General features: G+C 37.4%; 1 protein-coding gene across 2 annotated transcripts in view; it reads left to right on the forward strand.

The window, feature by feature from the left end:
• Positions 1 to 6,462, forward strand: part of EIF2AK3 (eukaryotic translation initiation factor 2 alpha kinase 3) — a 33,044-nt gene extending 26,582 nt beyond the window's left edge. For both annotated transcript variants that reach the window (XM_063457619.1, XM_063457620.1), the window contains 5 exons: positions 274 to 1,048; positions 1,993 to 2,163; positions 4,666 to 4,767; positions 5,283 to 5,345; positions 5,760 to 6,462. In XM_063457619.1, the coding sequence (XP_063313689.1) occupies positions 274 to 1,048; positions 1,993 to 2,163; positions 4,666 to 4,767; positions 5,283 to 5,345; positions 5,760 to 5,936 (1,288 nt within the window). In that variant the 3' untranslated portion in view covers positions 5,937 to 6,462. The remainder of the gene's footprint in view (positions 1 to 273; positions 1,049 to 1,992; positions 2,164 to 4,665; positions 4,768 to 5,282; positions 5,346 to 5,759) is intronic.
• The last annotated feature ends 8,752 nt before the right edge of the window (positions 6,463 to 15,214 follow it).

Raw genomic sequence — 15,214 nt, forward strand, 5'->3', positions numbered from 1 at the left:
AAGATGGGTCTGAGACTTAGATTGCCAAAAATCTACAATGTGGTTGACTTGTGTAAATTTGCACTAGTAGAAACTACTTATCCTTTGCAGCTGCTCTGATTTAATGCAGAGTGAAAGCACCAAAAGAGGGCCACTGCAATAAGCTGCTGTTGTGGTGTTGAATGTCAATGTAACGTTTTATGATGTTTTGTATTCATGGGCTAGCTTATTCTGATAGGTACTATATTACTATATTTGCTCTTTTTAAATATTTCTCAATTTGCTCATTTTCAGCACCGACTGGCCTTTCAGTTCTCCAACATCTCCTGATTGTCTGTCTATCAAAGTACGAAGTGCTGACCAATACTCCATGAAGGAACAGGTTGAAGTGCTCACGCCATCATCAGAAAGTTTAAGCTCCCTTTCTGCTGGTTTTGTTGCTCTCCCTTCAAAAGACTATGAGAGACAGCCATCTCTTCCCAAGTTTCCTACATTAGAAAATTTTAACCAATCACAAAGTTCTATTATAAACTTTCCGGATGGCTGCGTTACGGACTGTGATGTGAACCACAGTGACCTTGAAAATGATCTGGACTATAATCATGATCATTGCCCTCGTACCATTGCAGATATAGGGTGGCATGAACGAACTTCTTCATCCATAGTGTTTGAAGACTCTGGCTGTGATAATGCATCAAGCAACGTAGATCACAAAATGGATTTATCAATCCCTGTAACATATAGTGACTTTTCTGAAAGAGAGAGCACAAAGGACTCATGTGAAAGCAAGCCCACATCCCCAAGCACTTTGTCCATCTCCCCTCCTAGACCAAAAACCTTAAGTTTAGATTTAACAAAAAATACAGTTGAAAAAGTTAAAACCACTTCTCCGAAGGTTTACCTCTACATTCAGATGCAATTGTGCCGCAAGGAAAATCTTAAAGATTGGATGAGCGTTCGATGCACACTAGAGGACAGGCCTCGGGCTGAAAGTCTACATATATTTCTGCAGATTACAGATGCAGTACACTTTTTACATAGCAAAGGTCTCATGCACAGGGATCTGAAGGTTTGTACATTCTTTACTATTCTACGTTATTCCTTCATACATCCTTATTATGGTAAAGTTTTTAAATGAGTCAACCGGTACCAGAATGTTCATTAGCAGCATGGGGCAGTGCTGCTAAATTGGTTCACAATATTGCTTGGGGCAGAGGTAGAGGATTAATCTTGTCCAATTCCTGTAATTGTTCCTTAACTAGATTCAGTCTCCACTAAGTCCGCTTCACAAGAGACCTTTTGCTATGACTATAGTTACACCACCTCCTTCCAACTACTGAACAGTGGTTGGCTTTCTTAGGAGGTCAATATCCAAGACACACACACACACACACACACACACTCACTCTCTCACCCTGCTCTCTTTATGATTATACATATATCCCAGGACCATTCATTTTTTGTTTGTGATTTCTAAGGGGTTAACTGATGCCCACAATGCACTGCAGCACACAAATAACCACAACCTGTAAATAATACGAATTACAATTTATGCAAAAGTGTTAGGGTTGGAATTGTATCATTGTTATATAAAATTTCATAATGCACCGAATAGTCAGTGTTTGCATTATTCTTAATACATCTTGTCTAGGAAATATAAAACGTGTGATTTATATAAACCAGCAGTGGTCCAGATGTTGCAGACTAAACTTCCCCTGGTGCTTTGACCGCAATATGGCTTCAAGAGCTTTAGGAGTGATGAAATTCATGACATCTGGAGTGCCTACGGTGGCCTGCCCTGGTCTAAAGTTTGACACTTAAAACATTTCAAGCTGATCTGTACATATTTATAATGAATTGTTTGAAGGACCGTAGTGTTGCAGCTATTGGTCCTTAACAGGTTAACTTTCTAAAAACCTAAACCAACGTCATGTTGTCCACTTACTATCGTCTTATTTGTTGATGGCCATGAACCTCTAATAATTTTTGTTTCATTATTATTTATATTTTTAGCCTTCCAATATATTTTTTACTCTGGACGATGTGGTAAAGGTGGGTGACTTTGGGTTGGTTACCGAGATGGAGCAAGAAGATGACGATGATGAAGCCGTTTTGACACCAATGCCAGCCTATGCCCGTCATACAGGGCAAGTGGGAACAAAGCTCTACATGAGCCCAGAGCAGGTAAGACCTTTATCAGCGTTTTCAGTTCAGTGAATAGGTGGACACTTTGTGCCACTCCTATCAAATTTATAAATATGGAAGACAAATTATTAAAATACACTTTACAAGGAGGAAACTGATGTTTGGAAACTCCATAATAAATCTCTTATGTGGCATATCTATTCCATATGTATTTATTTCATGCTTGTTAAACTGCTTTGTGTCTGGAGTATGTAATTTTGTTGACGGTTTATAAAAGTGCCAATTTATTCTTCCGCTTCAGTTAGCTCCTCATATATATATCCCTTACATATACCTCCTCAAATAAACATGCAGAATGTAATGCATGTTCTCTTTAGGGGTATATCTAAACATGAGTTGGGCACAAATAGTCTGCTTTACCTGTATATGCAATTACAGAAAGGTATTGGTGCTTCTCTTCCTGGACACAATCCATTTTAGCTTATGATCTAATGCCTGCCTTTACTATAAATATGCATCAGCATATACTCATAAGACATGATAAATTATATTTTGCAGCCGGTATTTATATGTGTACTCTGCCTGGTAAAACACTTGCCGTATATACTCGAGTATAAGCAGAGTTTTTCAGCACATTTTTTGTGCTGAAAAACCCCAACTCGGCTTATACTCGAGTCAATAGTCTGTATTATGGCAATTTGCATTGCCATAATACAGACTGGGGCTGCAGAGATGTTACTTACCTCTCCTGCAGCTACTGTCAGCTTCCTCCTCCGCGCCGTCCGTTCAGCACCTCGGTCAGCTCCCACTGTAAATCTCGTGAGACTTACAGTGTGAACTGACAGAAGAGCTGACCGGACGGCGCGGAGGAGGAGAGAGCTGACAGGAGCTGCAGGAGAGGTAAGTAACATCTCTGACAGCCCCCCTCTCCGCCCCACTGAACTGCCAATGCCACTGGACCACCAGGGAAGGAGAGCCCCCTCCCTGCCATGTATCAAGCAGGGAGGGGGGATGAAAAAAAGAATATATTAATAATAAAAAAAAATAATAATTAAATGTAATAATAAGAAATAATTAAAAAAATATTAAAATAATTAAAAATAAAAATAAAATTGCCCATCCCCCACCAAGGCTCTGCACTCATACACTCGCGCTGCGCTCATACACTCGCGCTGCGCTCATACACTCGCGCTGCGCTCATACACTCGCGCTGCGCAGTAAATATTCAATTAATATATTTTTTTTAGGATCTAATTTTATTTAGAAATTTACCAGTAGCTGCTGCATTTCCCACCCTAGTCTTATACTCGAGTCCATAAGTTTTCCCAGTTTTTTGGGGTAAAATTAGATGCTTCGGCTTATATTCGGGTCGGCTTATATTCGGGTCTGCTTATATTCGAGTATATACGGTACTTTGGTGTTAGTGGTTTGTAAATTTTTTGGGGGGTTTTTTTCCCCCCAAAAGGAGGGAATGAGGAATAATTTAATATACATGCATACAGGTGTTGCATCACATATATTAAAGAGACTATGGACAAGTGCAAAGGTTATTTTTTTTTTATTTTATTTACCTGAACCTGTTCCTCACAAGCACCACTGTAGTCCTTCTTGTGCTCCTGGCACTTCACTGCTGGCGCGAAAACAGCATTGAGGTCTATGGAGGATCCCGCAAAACCACTGCATCCTCCATAGATAGAGCTAATTTCCTTGGTTGAAATGAAATGGCTTGAAGGTGGTCACCCCACCTAGTGTCAGGCATAGAAAAAATACTGAGACAAAGTATCTTTCGTCTGGGTTTGGATTTCCGTGATATTTCAACACCGTCCATATGAGTATTTCACATTAATTCCATCTTTATGACCTACTTATTTTGCAGGTGGGAGAAGAGTGATACTGCTGCTTTTAAGGGATACTATAGTCACCAAAACAATTTTAGTTTAGTGAAGCAGTGTATAGATCCTGCTCCTGTTGTCTCACTGCTAAATTCTCTGCCACTTAGGAGTTAAGTCACTTTGTTTATGCACCTCCGTTACATCTCCCTGCATGTAATGTGCACTGCCTTCCTAAATACTTCCTCTAAAGTGAGCTCTAATGTTTACACTTCCTTTTTTGTACAGTCTCTTTAATTTAGAAATTGCATCCTGCACAGTTACTAGCTTGAGCCTCCTGTGTGTGATTTTTAAATTAAATGAAAAGAGCTGGGGACAAAAACTTCTAAAGCAAGTTTACATCTGATTGGAAATTAAACCTTTTTTTTTTTTTTTTTAATGAGTTATAGCAAGGGTAGGTAGAGAGAGTGCTACGTGGAAAGAAACAAAAGTGATTTAACTCCGAAATGACAGAAAATTGAGCAGTAAGACTTCAGAGACATACTTTATGCACAAATATTGCTTCATTAAGCTAGAGTTGTTTTGATGACTATAGTGTTCCTTTATTAAAGAAAGCAAAGAAGTACTAATCGGAGTCAAAGATTAAATGAATGCTGAAATTTGTTCTCTTTATGTTTTGTTGCATATAATGTTTATTTATTTTTTAAACTAGATTTATGGCCAAAGTTACTCTCACAAAGTGGATATATTCTCTCTGGGGTTGATTCTGTTTGAGCTGCTTTATCCATTTAGTACACAAATGGAAAGGGTCAGGGTAAGTCTCTTGTGGTTTTATTTCAATCTCCGTTAGAACAGAGACCTTCTCTTGTGGCATTTGCTCATAGTTAACCAGCGTAACCAATCAAAATATTCGATTCTGTATGAGTGAATTATTATATACTTATTGTCTAGTATAGTCTATCCAGTATAGCATTTATACCTTTTGTCCTAAAAGTATAGGGGTAAAAAAAAATCACTTTCTCACCTCTATGTTGTTGGCTTGATTGTTAACATGTTTGCGAGATTATTTTATTTCTAATAAAAAAAAAATGTATTTGGTTCTAAGAGTGCACTGTTTAATGGTTGCCACTAGAGGACACTATAATTCTATGATGTATTTGTGTTTGTGAAATTTTTAATTCTGGATATTTTTTTTTTTTTTTTAACGTTTTAAGTATTATGCCACAATGGTTATGATGAAGACTGATTGCAAAGTTGTGTATTTAAGAATCCTTTTACAATTTTTCTGCATCATCCATTTGATGTCTAATTTTCTTTTTCTTTACTTAGATATTAACACAATTGCGTGACCTGAAGTTTCCTGCCCTCTTCACACAGAAATATATAGAGGAGGTAAGAGTAGAGCAAATATTTACATAATTAATAGAGAAACAACATATAATGTGACCTCAGATAAGAACCATTCGGCCCATCTAGTCTGCCCAATTTTCTAAATACTTTCATTAGTCTCTGGCCTTATCTTATAGTTAGGATAGCCTTATGCCTATCCCACGCATGCTTAAACTCCCTCACTGTGTTAACCTCTACCACTTCAACTGGAAGGCTATTCCATGCATCCACTACCCTCTCTGTAGTAGAGATTGCGGAATGTAATCACGTGTGCCTTTTGTTTGGTTTTTGTTCTCCCCTCCCCCCATTCTTGGAGAACTCTTATCAGTAGTTTATTATGACTGTTATGCAGACATTACATTGTATGATTTCACTCGAGTATTTAAAAAAAAAAAAAAAGTAATGTTTTATTTTCAGCAACATATGGTTCTGCATATGCTGTCCCATAACCCAAGTGAAAGACCCGAAGCAGAAGAGATCATTGAAAATCCTTTGTTTGAGAGTATTGAGCTTCCTGGCAAACTGACTCTTAGGCAGAGGTCACGAACACTAAGCACCTCTGGCTTAAAGAACTTAAAACAATCCAGCAAGTAACCACAGCACACAAAGACCCTCATTTCTCCCAGTTCATCATTGTGTGTTTTTGTTTTGTTATTCTTGACTGTTTAGTCACATTGTCTCTGACTTGTTTGGAATCTGTATTTGTAGCCTTTTTATATCCGTTTTGAGACAGTGACTGTGGACGTTTCTGCCGTGTAGAGCAGCATAACTTCATACCCAGGGCTACTTTTGTTTTAATGAAGTGGACTGACGAAGTACTTTTTAAAATGAAATCGAAGGACAAAAAAAGCATGCAAAGCAAAAACAGAGTAAGATCCACATCTCAGATCATTGTTTCTCAGTGTGGTGTCCTTAAAATTGTTCTTTTTAAACCTTCTGTTTCCCACAAACTCTACACCACTGTTTAACTTCCGAAATACAATGGATTCTATTATGGTTACTTAGGAATCAAAGGTTGTTAAAATTCTTTGTAATTTTAATATATTACATGATGTAAAAGCACAGTTTTTTGCAGCAAGAAAACGGATTACTTTTTTTTTTTCAAATTCAAATTGAAAGAAACTAGAGAGAGAGGTGCCTAAAAAAAAAAAAAATACACAATAAAAAAATCAATCCTGTTACGAGTCATATCTGATCATAGTTTATAAAAGAAAACATTTGTTGAATTTTGTATTTGTTTAGTAAAGTGTAAATGCTGCTCTTGCCTGATCAGAAGTCATTTGTAAAGTTCTTTAAACTACAAATCATTATTGGCGGGTTTCTATTTCGTTTTATTTTTGTTATTCTTGTTGGCTAAGCACTTTATGCTCTGCTACGGTTTTCTCCCAATTAAAGGGACCAATTATTGACGAACTTCTGTAATCAAGACAGAGCACTTTAAAGAAAAAAAAAATATTGAATTATAATTTGTTTTTATTTGTTGGAATTTTATCTTTCCAGTAGGTAATAGCTGTTCAGGTTTCTTAATATTGCCCATCACTTTTTATATTTTTTTGTAATCATAAAGCATGTTTTGCTTTATTTCATGTTGGTAAATGTGGTCCAGATATTACCTTATTTGCTACCAAAATTAACATGATCTATATTGAATATTGCACAGAGATATATTTTAATACTTTCATCACATTCTCCAAATATAAGTTGATGAATGTTGACATTTGAGGAAGCCCTATTTTTTTTTATTTTTTATTTTTGGGTGGGGAGGAATTGTTTTCTTCTATTTTAAATCCTTTACATTTATACCACATGATTTCATGTCCTGTTTTGTAATATGTCATGCTTTTGTGTCATTTGAGAAGTTAAAACGTTTATTTTGTAAATGTTTGTTTTTATTTATAAGGGAAAAAAATCAATCCATTTGGGTTGCGCTGTACAGAGCACTTAATGCAAAATTAAGATTTAAGTGCATTGAATATTGTGACTTTTTTCAAGTCTAACCGATTTAATAAAACACTTTTTTTATTTATGTGTTTGGTTTTATTTTCGCCTCTTCAAATCGATTATTCAAGGTTGCAAATACATATAGTGATCCTAGGTAATTAAAAAAAAAAAAAAAAAAAAAACACTTGCTTACATATTATGGAAATGTGCTGAACTGTCAAGTATTTATTTATCTTGGAAAATTACTATTTTACAGGTATGGAGTTCACAATGTCACAATGGAATTATAAAATATATGTTTGTTTAATGCCAGATTTGTGCAGAAATTTTGTACATTTAATATTTTTAAAAAGCAACAATATCAGCCCAAGTTATCTGACCAAATGGGCAACATATAATCTGCACTGCTGTCACTTTATGATCTGTCCAAGCTCTCCAATTTAGGCCTGGCGTATTTGTATAGGCTAATCCGCACGTTCAATCAGGCCTCCGAGTTGGACTAAGCTGCTTTCGGCCAGCAACATTGTTCAGATCAGCTGCGTCTGGGACCAGCCGCAGCGATCCCGCTTTCCACGCGAACAAATACTGTAGTATTTGAATTAGTTGAACTAATTTGGCCACTTTAGTAGCTTTTGGCTGATTTGTTTGAAACTCAAGTTTCAGCTGCCTTGTAGCAGGCATTTAGCCAGTCCCTGTCAAGCGTTCGGCCACACTATATTAAATATTTAGCAGTCGTTCGACTCGTCTGTAGCAGGCATTTGGTCCTCTTTCAGCTAATCTGTATAAACCTTTGGCCCTCATCTGGTCGTTTAGTTGAACACATGCTTTTTAAAAATTCATTCTGGTTTTCATTTAGACCACAGTTTCATATGTAAGTTTATGTTATGCAGGCCAACATTTGTCCAGATCATGTTCACACAGTCATCTGCCATGGCCGATCTTTAGTACCACACATTTGTCTGCCTTCTAGTTAATTAAGACCACAAGTGGTGTACATGTTAAAAGTTGTTATAGCCAGTCGGATACAATTCTGTCAGCCCTACACGGGCTGTACAATTTATCATTGATTGTACCTTATATTTGTCACTTATCGGTCTTACCAAGTTTACGGTCTGTCCATTAAGTTAATGTTGGGAAAAAAAAGTCATGTTAGGCAATTTATATATGATAAAGAGGGTACGCAGTTTTAGTTGCATCTCACAAGTTATACATTTTTGTTCGAATGTCAATGTTACTCATTGTCACTGTTCATTTTAAGGGTGCAATCTTGCAGGTTCCGGTCCTATACATTCAAATGTACACTTGCCGGTAACATGAATCTAATAGTATAAATGAAGCTATCAAGGTGAATAAACCTAATAATCAGAAATATATATATATATTTTTTAAATAACTTTTATTATAAGTATATTAATATAAAACAAATGACATACAGGATTATCTGCATCTATACAATTAAAATGTGAGGAAAGTGTTGACTGACATATGTGAGTGGTAAATGGGGGTGGCCGTGGACTAAATTAAAGGAGGCAAAACTTTATAGCAGAAGTTTTAGGACCTACAACATTGGATAACAAGACCAAAGCCTCAATTGGTTTACCAGCCTAACCACTCACTGAACTAAAGGAGAAAAGCGATGTAAAAAGCTATATAAATTTACAGCCAATACGAAGGTAAATTATATTCACCTACGTATACTAATGGGTGAGAAATAATCACACTACTATTGATGGTATACCGTGGAATAGCTACATCCTTAAAGTCCCTGTAACTGCCTTGGTGCACATACAATCCTATATAGCTGCATCTTATCATGAGATGCAAAAGAAAACTATATTAACCTACAACTACCCCTACGTGGAAAATAATACCACTTATCTTGGTTGTATATGATGTAATAGCTATTTCCTCTACTAACTAAAGATGCCTATGGGTGGGAAAATCCCCAAAACCAGAGGACGGGACGAAAAGGGAAGGAAGAGATTGGCTATAACCAAATAAAGTTACTCATATTAAACTTATCCACTGTTCATGTACTAGGCTGATATCCTGAATAGATCCCCTTCACTAAACTAAACTCCTGTGAAGTCAAATATAAATAACAAAAAAAGTGATCCCCATAGTGAGGGAGTGAAGGTTAAACAAACTCCTGATGTGCGTTTTGGTGCTAAGAATGGCACCTTCATCAGAGGGTGGTGGTGGGGAATGGCAGACATTAGTATGTGGCCCCTTGTGATGAATATTACAGGAATTGACATAGGTCCTTTGTATCCTGGTTTCAGTAATTTTAGGATAGGTTGGTATCATTTTTTTTTTCTTTACCGTAAAATAAAATAAACCGGGTTATATTGTTTGTACTCTCCCAATCATTTCCTATACTTTAGGTAACTTTAAATGTATGCTACAATATTAGACTCACCTTCCTGTACTTGGACAAGGATTTTCCACCATATTTATACGCATAAACACAGGAAGGTATGGATTGACTCTGCAATAAATTACAGCGGTTATGGCTCTAGTAAAATTCCTAGATACACTCTACATGATATATGTATTCATTAGGTATTCCTTACCTCTCACAAAAACATCTAACTCCATTCTTCTTCTGCTAAGGTACGTTCTTCCTATCTAGTGCTTTCACGTATCTCAACTCAAATTTGTTCTCTCCCTACATAGGTGGCCTGGCTTAAGTAGGTATCAAAAGCTGCCCAATAGAAACTTTTTCTTAGGCTTCTTTGCCTTAAGTTCAGTGGTCCCGCCAGGCCAACTCCCATCCTACAACAAAGAGGTAACTGCCAGTCGGCCCAATCCATAGTTACTGCCACACATGAAATCTGGTATTTGTCACCGAAAGGCCAACAGCCTGCCACAACGTTCAAAGTCCATAGACTCTTACCACTTGGCACTAGTTAGCCAGCCAGTTTTCACAAATTTCAATACAAAAACTGAGTAATTACTGCTCCCTACATGGATAGAATACAAAGAATGGTTCAGCAATAATCAACATAAAAGGGCAGCAACCCTAAAAGGGGATCCTTTAAGAGAATATACAGAAATAAAAAGAAAAAATGGCTGTGCCAATAGACAATATAAAAAAAAAAAAATAGATTTTTGGAACAAACATAAGTCATTGTGAAAGTCCTCACAAATAGTCTCTTGATAGTAAACATTTTAGTCTTTAGTACAGCAAGGACATTTCTTTGGGTAGGGCAGCTGTCTTTATTTTCTTGTTGGTGTATATAGAAAGACAAAAGCAGAAAGGGTGGAAATACACAATCACACACACAATCAAAGACAGTCACAATCACAGTTACACACAGCACACACTCTCTCACTTACTGTAAGCTTGGGCTGGAGGAGGAGTGGATTCAGTCCCTCTGGCTCCTGTGCTGTAGTTGGGGGAAGCAGGGACTCCTTCCTGCTTCCCCTCTGTGTACAGCAATATGAGGCTGCATTTATCTCCGCCCCCACATCCGTCTTGGTTCCGCCCCCACGGCCATTCTAGCTCCGCCCCAACTCTCCGTGCAGCCAGGTCTCCTGCTTGCTCCCAGCCCCTGCGTGTGAGCTGTGTTGGCTGCCCGGCACCCCTGCTGCTATGGCACCCGGTGCAGCCACACAGCTCACTGAACTACAAGCCTGGCCAGCCCTGGTGGCACCACCCTACCTGATGGCACCCGGTGCGGACCGCCCACCCCCATTAGTACGCCACTGGACGACAGATAGTGCTCTCAATAAAACAAGTGATGTACAGGTAGTTCCCGACTTTACGAACTAATTGGTTCCGAAGCCTAGTTCATAAAGTGAGAGTTCATAAAGTGAGAACTATTTTCCCATAGACACAATGTAATAAACACGGGTTCCGTTCCTGACCGACACATTTTACCATTGCAAACCTAAATAATTAAGTACAAATACAAAATGAAAGCATAACAAATACATGTATTTTGTAAGAATTTTAAAGGCATGCATACCATATTAAAATCTTCTTTATATTATCATCAATATTCGTACTATTTAATGAAGAGACATGCTGCACTTGTTGAATGGGGGCACCTCTCTTAAACCCTCATACTTATTAATTTTCTTCATTATCAGCTTCCCCCTCTCCTTTATCATTTTTCTTTTATTTTTACAGCTCTCAAACTCTCCTCCTTCTCCTCTCTTACTTTCAAGCTTGCATCTCTTTTTTAAGAACTTTTTTGTTACTCCTTTTATTTTTACAGCTCTCAAACTTTCTTCCTTCTCCCCTTTTTAAGGCTTTTCAGCCCTCCTCCTGCTCCTTACTATTGCTGCCTGAAAGAACATGGCAGAATGGCAAACACACATACACACAGGCAGCTATGTCAGACACAGACAAATCAAGTCAATCTATACTCCATAGCACACAGTGCAATAATATTACAGTATCTGTAATGTATGCCCATGAAAGCACAAAAAGAATACAGTACAATCTAAACCTGTTTTTTAGACTTCCCTTTATCTTCAGGAACTGTGTTCCTGATCCTCATCTCTCTTCTTGTCTACTCCTGACCACAAATGATCCTTCTTCTCTTCTTGTTTGTGCTCCAAAGCACTTTTCTCGGCCCTGATCCATGGACCACTGACACAAAATGACGGCGAAACAAAATGGCGGCACATCCAAAAAAAGTTCATAAAGTCGGGAGTTCATAAAGCGGGAGTTCATAAAGTGAGAAATGCCTGTATATGATAAAAATAGTTAAAATATACTCCCAAATATAGAGCAGACTAACTGCTCTATGATGACAGCGTTGCTGGTTTGATCCCCTAGGGTTGCTTTTGGAGTAGAGATAAAAGATGCCAGGAAGTATGAAAACAGTATTAAATAACTAAACTAAAACTAAACTAAATAAAAAAAAGGTAATTGGCACAGCACAGAAGTGTGGTGACCAAAATCCTTTGATAGTTAAAATATAAAGTAGTAACATCCATTAACGTGTTTTCACCAGTATGGCTTTTTCAAATGGAGTAAAAACATACACCAGGCTAGAGAGGGTTTATATAGGCATAAACCCACTTAAAATTGAACCAAAAACACAGTGTACGAAAGTGGGCCAATCAGCTGTCAGCATAATCTAAACATAGATTAAAACTGAATAAAATACATATAACAATATATTTACTGTTTAAAGAACAGTAAATGTACAGCCTGATGCTGACCAAACTGCATCTGGGAGTTTATGCAGGAGGCATACATTATACAATCAATACAATACAAAGTGTCACAAAAAGTACAGTGGGCCACTGAACAAAAGTGTATGTGTGTGTATGTATATATCACTATATGTAAAAACATGCCACGCATACATACAATCAACTGTTACACTTTCCATATTCAGAGAATCTGTTTTCATTATTATATCCCTGACTCTCAGGATCGTTTTTTATTGCACAAGTTATGAACGTGTACTTAGTCCTTTCCAGTGATATACGGTACTCTGTTTTTTATTCTACCTTATGGTGTTAATGAACTTGCTAGAGATGGATCTAAATATCTCCTGCTTTTCTTTGTAAATAGAAATAATTAATACATTACATTCTGTTGATTACACAGCTAAGACAATTGAGGGATGAATTGTCATTAAATCAATCATATTATTAATGTTAATCCAATGAATCACAGTGGTAATTAAGTGTGCAATTTCCTCATGCCACAAAATAGGGATTCAAGGAAATGTGTGTTTTTAATTAATATATATATATATATATATATATATATATAAGGCATTGCCTTGAGCTCTGGGAGGGGCTTGATTCCCTTTTACAGGGACTCTCCTTATTACTCCATACCATTACCTGGTCGGCGTTTTGCTTACCCCTCCACTACCCCTTTTCACATATTTCCTTCTCTTTTCTATTTTCTTTCTCCATCTTTTCCACTTTATTCCTTCATAGGTAGGCCCTCTTTATTTTATTGGCCTGCCGATACATCGGTATCAGCACACCATAACTGACTTTCACATGCTCCTATTTCACGTTTACACATGTCTACTTGCTATCAGCTATGATACAGCCTTGGTGCCACGACCACAAACAAATATATATATATACAAACATAGAATGTGACGGCAGATAAGAACCATTCGGCTCATCTAGTCTGCCCAGTTTTCTAAATACTTTCATTAGTCCCTTATCTTATCTTATAGTTAGGATAGCCTTATGCCTATCCCACGCATGCTTAAACTCCTTTACTGTGTTAACCTCTACCACTTCAGCTGGAAGGCTATTCCATGCATCCACTACCCTCTCAGTAAAGTAATACTTCCTGATATTATTTTTAAACCTTTGTCCCTCTAATTTAAGACTATGTCCTCTTGTTGTGGTAGTTTTTCTTCTTTTATTATAGTCTCCTCCTTTACTATGTTGATTCCCGTTATGTATGTAAATGTTTCTATCATATCCCCCCGTCTCGTCTTTCCTCCAAGCTATACATGTTAAGATCCTTTAACCTTTCCTGGTAAGTTTTATCCTGCAATCCATGAACCAGTTTAGTAGCCCTTCTCTGAACTCTCTCTAAGGTATCAATATCCTTCTGAAGATACGGTCTCCAGTAACTGCGTACAATATTCCAAGTGAGGTCTCACCAGTGTTCTGTACAATGGCATGAGCACTTCCCGCTTTCTACTGCTAATACCTATCCCTGTACAACCAAGCATTCTGCTAGCATTTCCTGTTGCTCTATTATATTATCTGCCTACCTTTAAATCATCTGAAATAATCACCCCTAAATCCCTTTCCTCAGATGTTGAGGTTAGGACTCTATCAAATATTCTGTACTCTGCCCTTGGGTTTTTACGTCCAAGATGCATTATCTTGCACTTATCCACATTAAATGTCAGTTGCCACAACTCTGACCATTTTTCTAGTTTACCTAAATCATTAGCCATTTGGCTTATCCCTCCTGGAACATCAACCCTGTTACATATCTTAGCATCATCAGCAAAAAGACACACCTTACCTTCAAGACCTTCTGCAATATCACTAATAAAAATATTAAAGAGAATGGGTCCAAGTACAGATCCCTGAGGTACCCCACTGGTGACAAGCCCATGCTTCGAATGTACTCCATTGACTACATCCCTCTGTTGCCTGTCACTCAGCCACTGCCTTACCCATTCAACAATATTGGAATCCAAACTTAAAGATTGCAATTTATTGATAAGCCTTCTATGTGCAACTGTGTCAAAAGCCTTACTGAAATCTAGGTAAGCAATGTCTACTGCACCACCCTGATCTATAATTTTAGTTACCCAATCAAAAAAATCAATAAGTTTAGTTTGGCATGATCTCCCTGAAGTAAACCTATGTTGTCTCTGACCTTAACATCCATGTGATTTTAGATGTCCTATCCTTTAACAGGGTTTCCATTACTTTCCTCACTATTGAAGTAAGGCTTACTGGCCTCTAGTTGCCCGACTCCTCCCTACTACCTTTCTTGTGAATGGGCACAACATTCGCTAATTTCCAATCTTCTGGGACTACTCCTGTTAACAATGATTGGTTAAATAAATCCATTAAATAAATGGTTTTGCTAGTACACCACTAAGCTATTTGAATAACTTTGGGTGTATCCCATCAGGGACTTATTTGTCTTTACTTTTGACAGTTGAAAGAGAACCTCTTCCTCTGTAAACTCACATGTAACAAATTACTTATTTGTCCCTTTTACTAACCGAGGTCCCTTTATATGTTTATATATATATATATATATTTATTATTATTATTTTTTTTCCGGCTAGGTCTAGATACAGGTTTGTAGATTACCCTACATTTTCTTACCCATTTAGGAACAAAAAGTGAAGATTTACAAAATGGGGGGGATTTGAGAAAAGTCCTATTACTCCTTATTCTTATCATTGTCCAGTCAGAATCACTTTTGAGAGCTGTGATCGAATATTCACCTGCTTTATCTC

The sequence above is a fragment of the Pelobates fuscus genome, chromosome 6 (genome assembly GCF_036172605.1).
Source record: "Pelobates fuscus isolate aPelFus1 chromosome 6, aPelFus1.pri, whole genome shotgun sequence".
NCBI classification, from domain to species: Eukaryota; Metazoa; Chordata; class Amphibia; order Anura; family Pelobatidae; genus Pelobates; species Pelobates fuscus.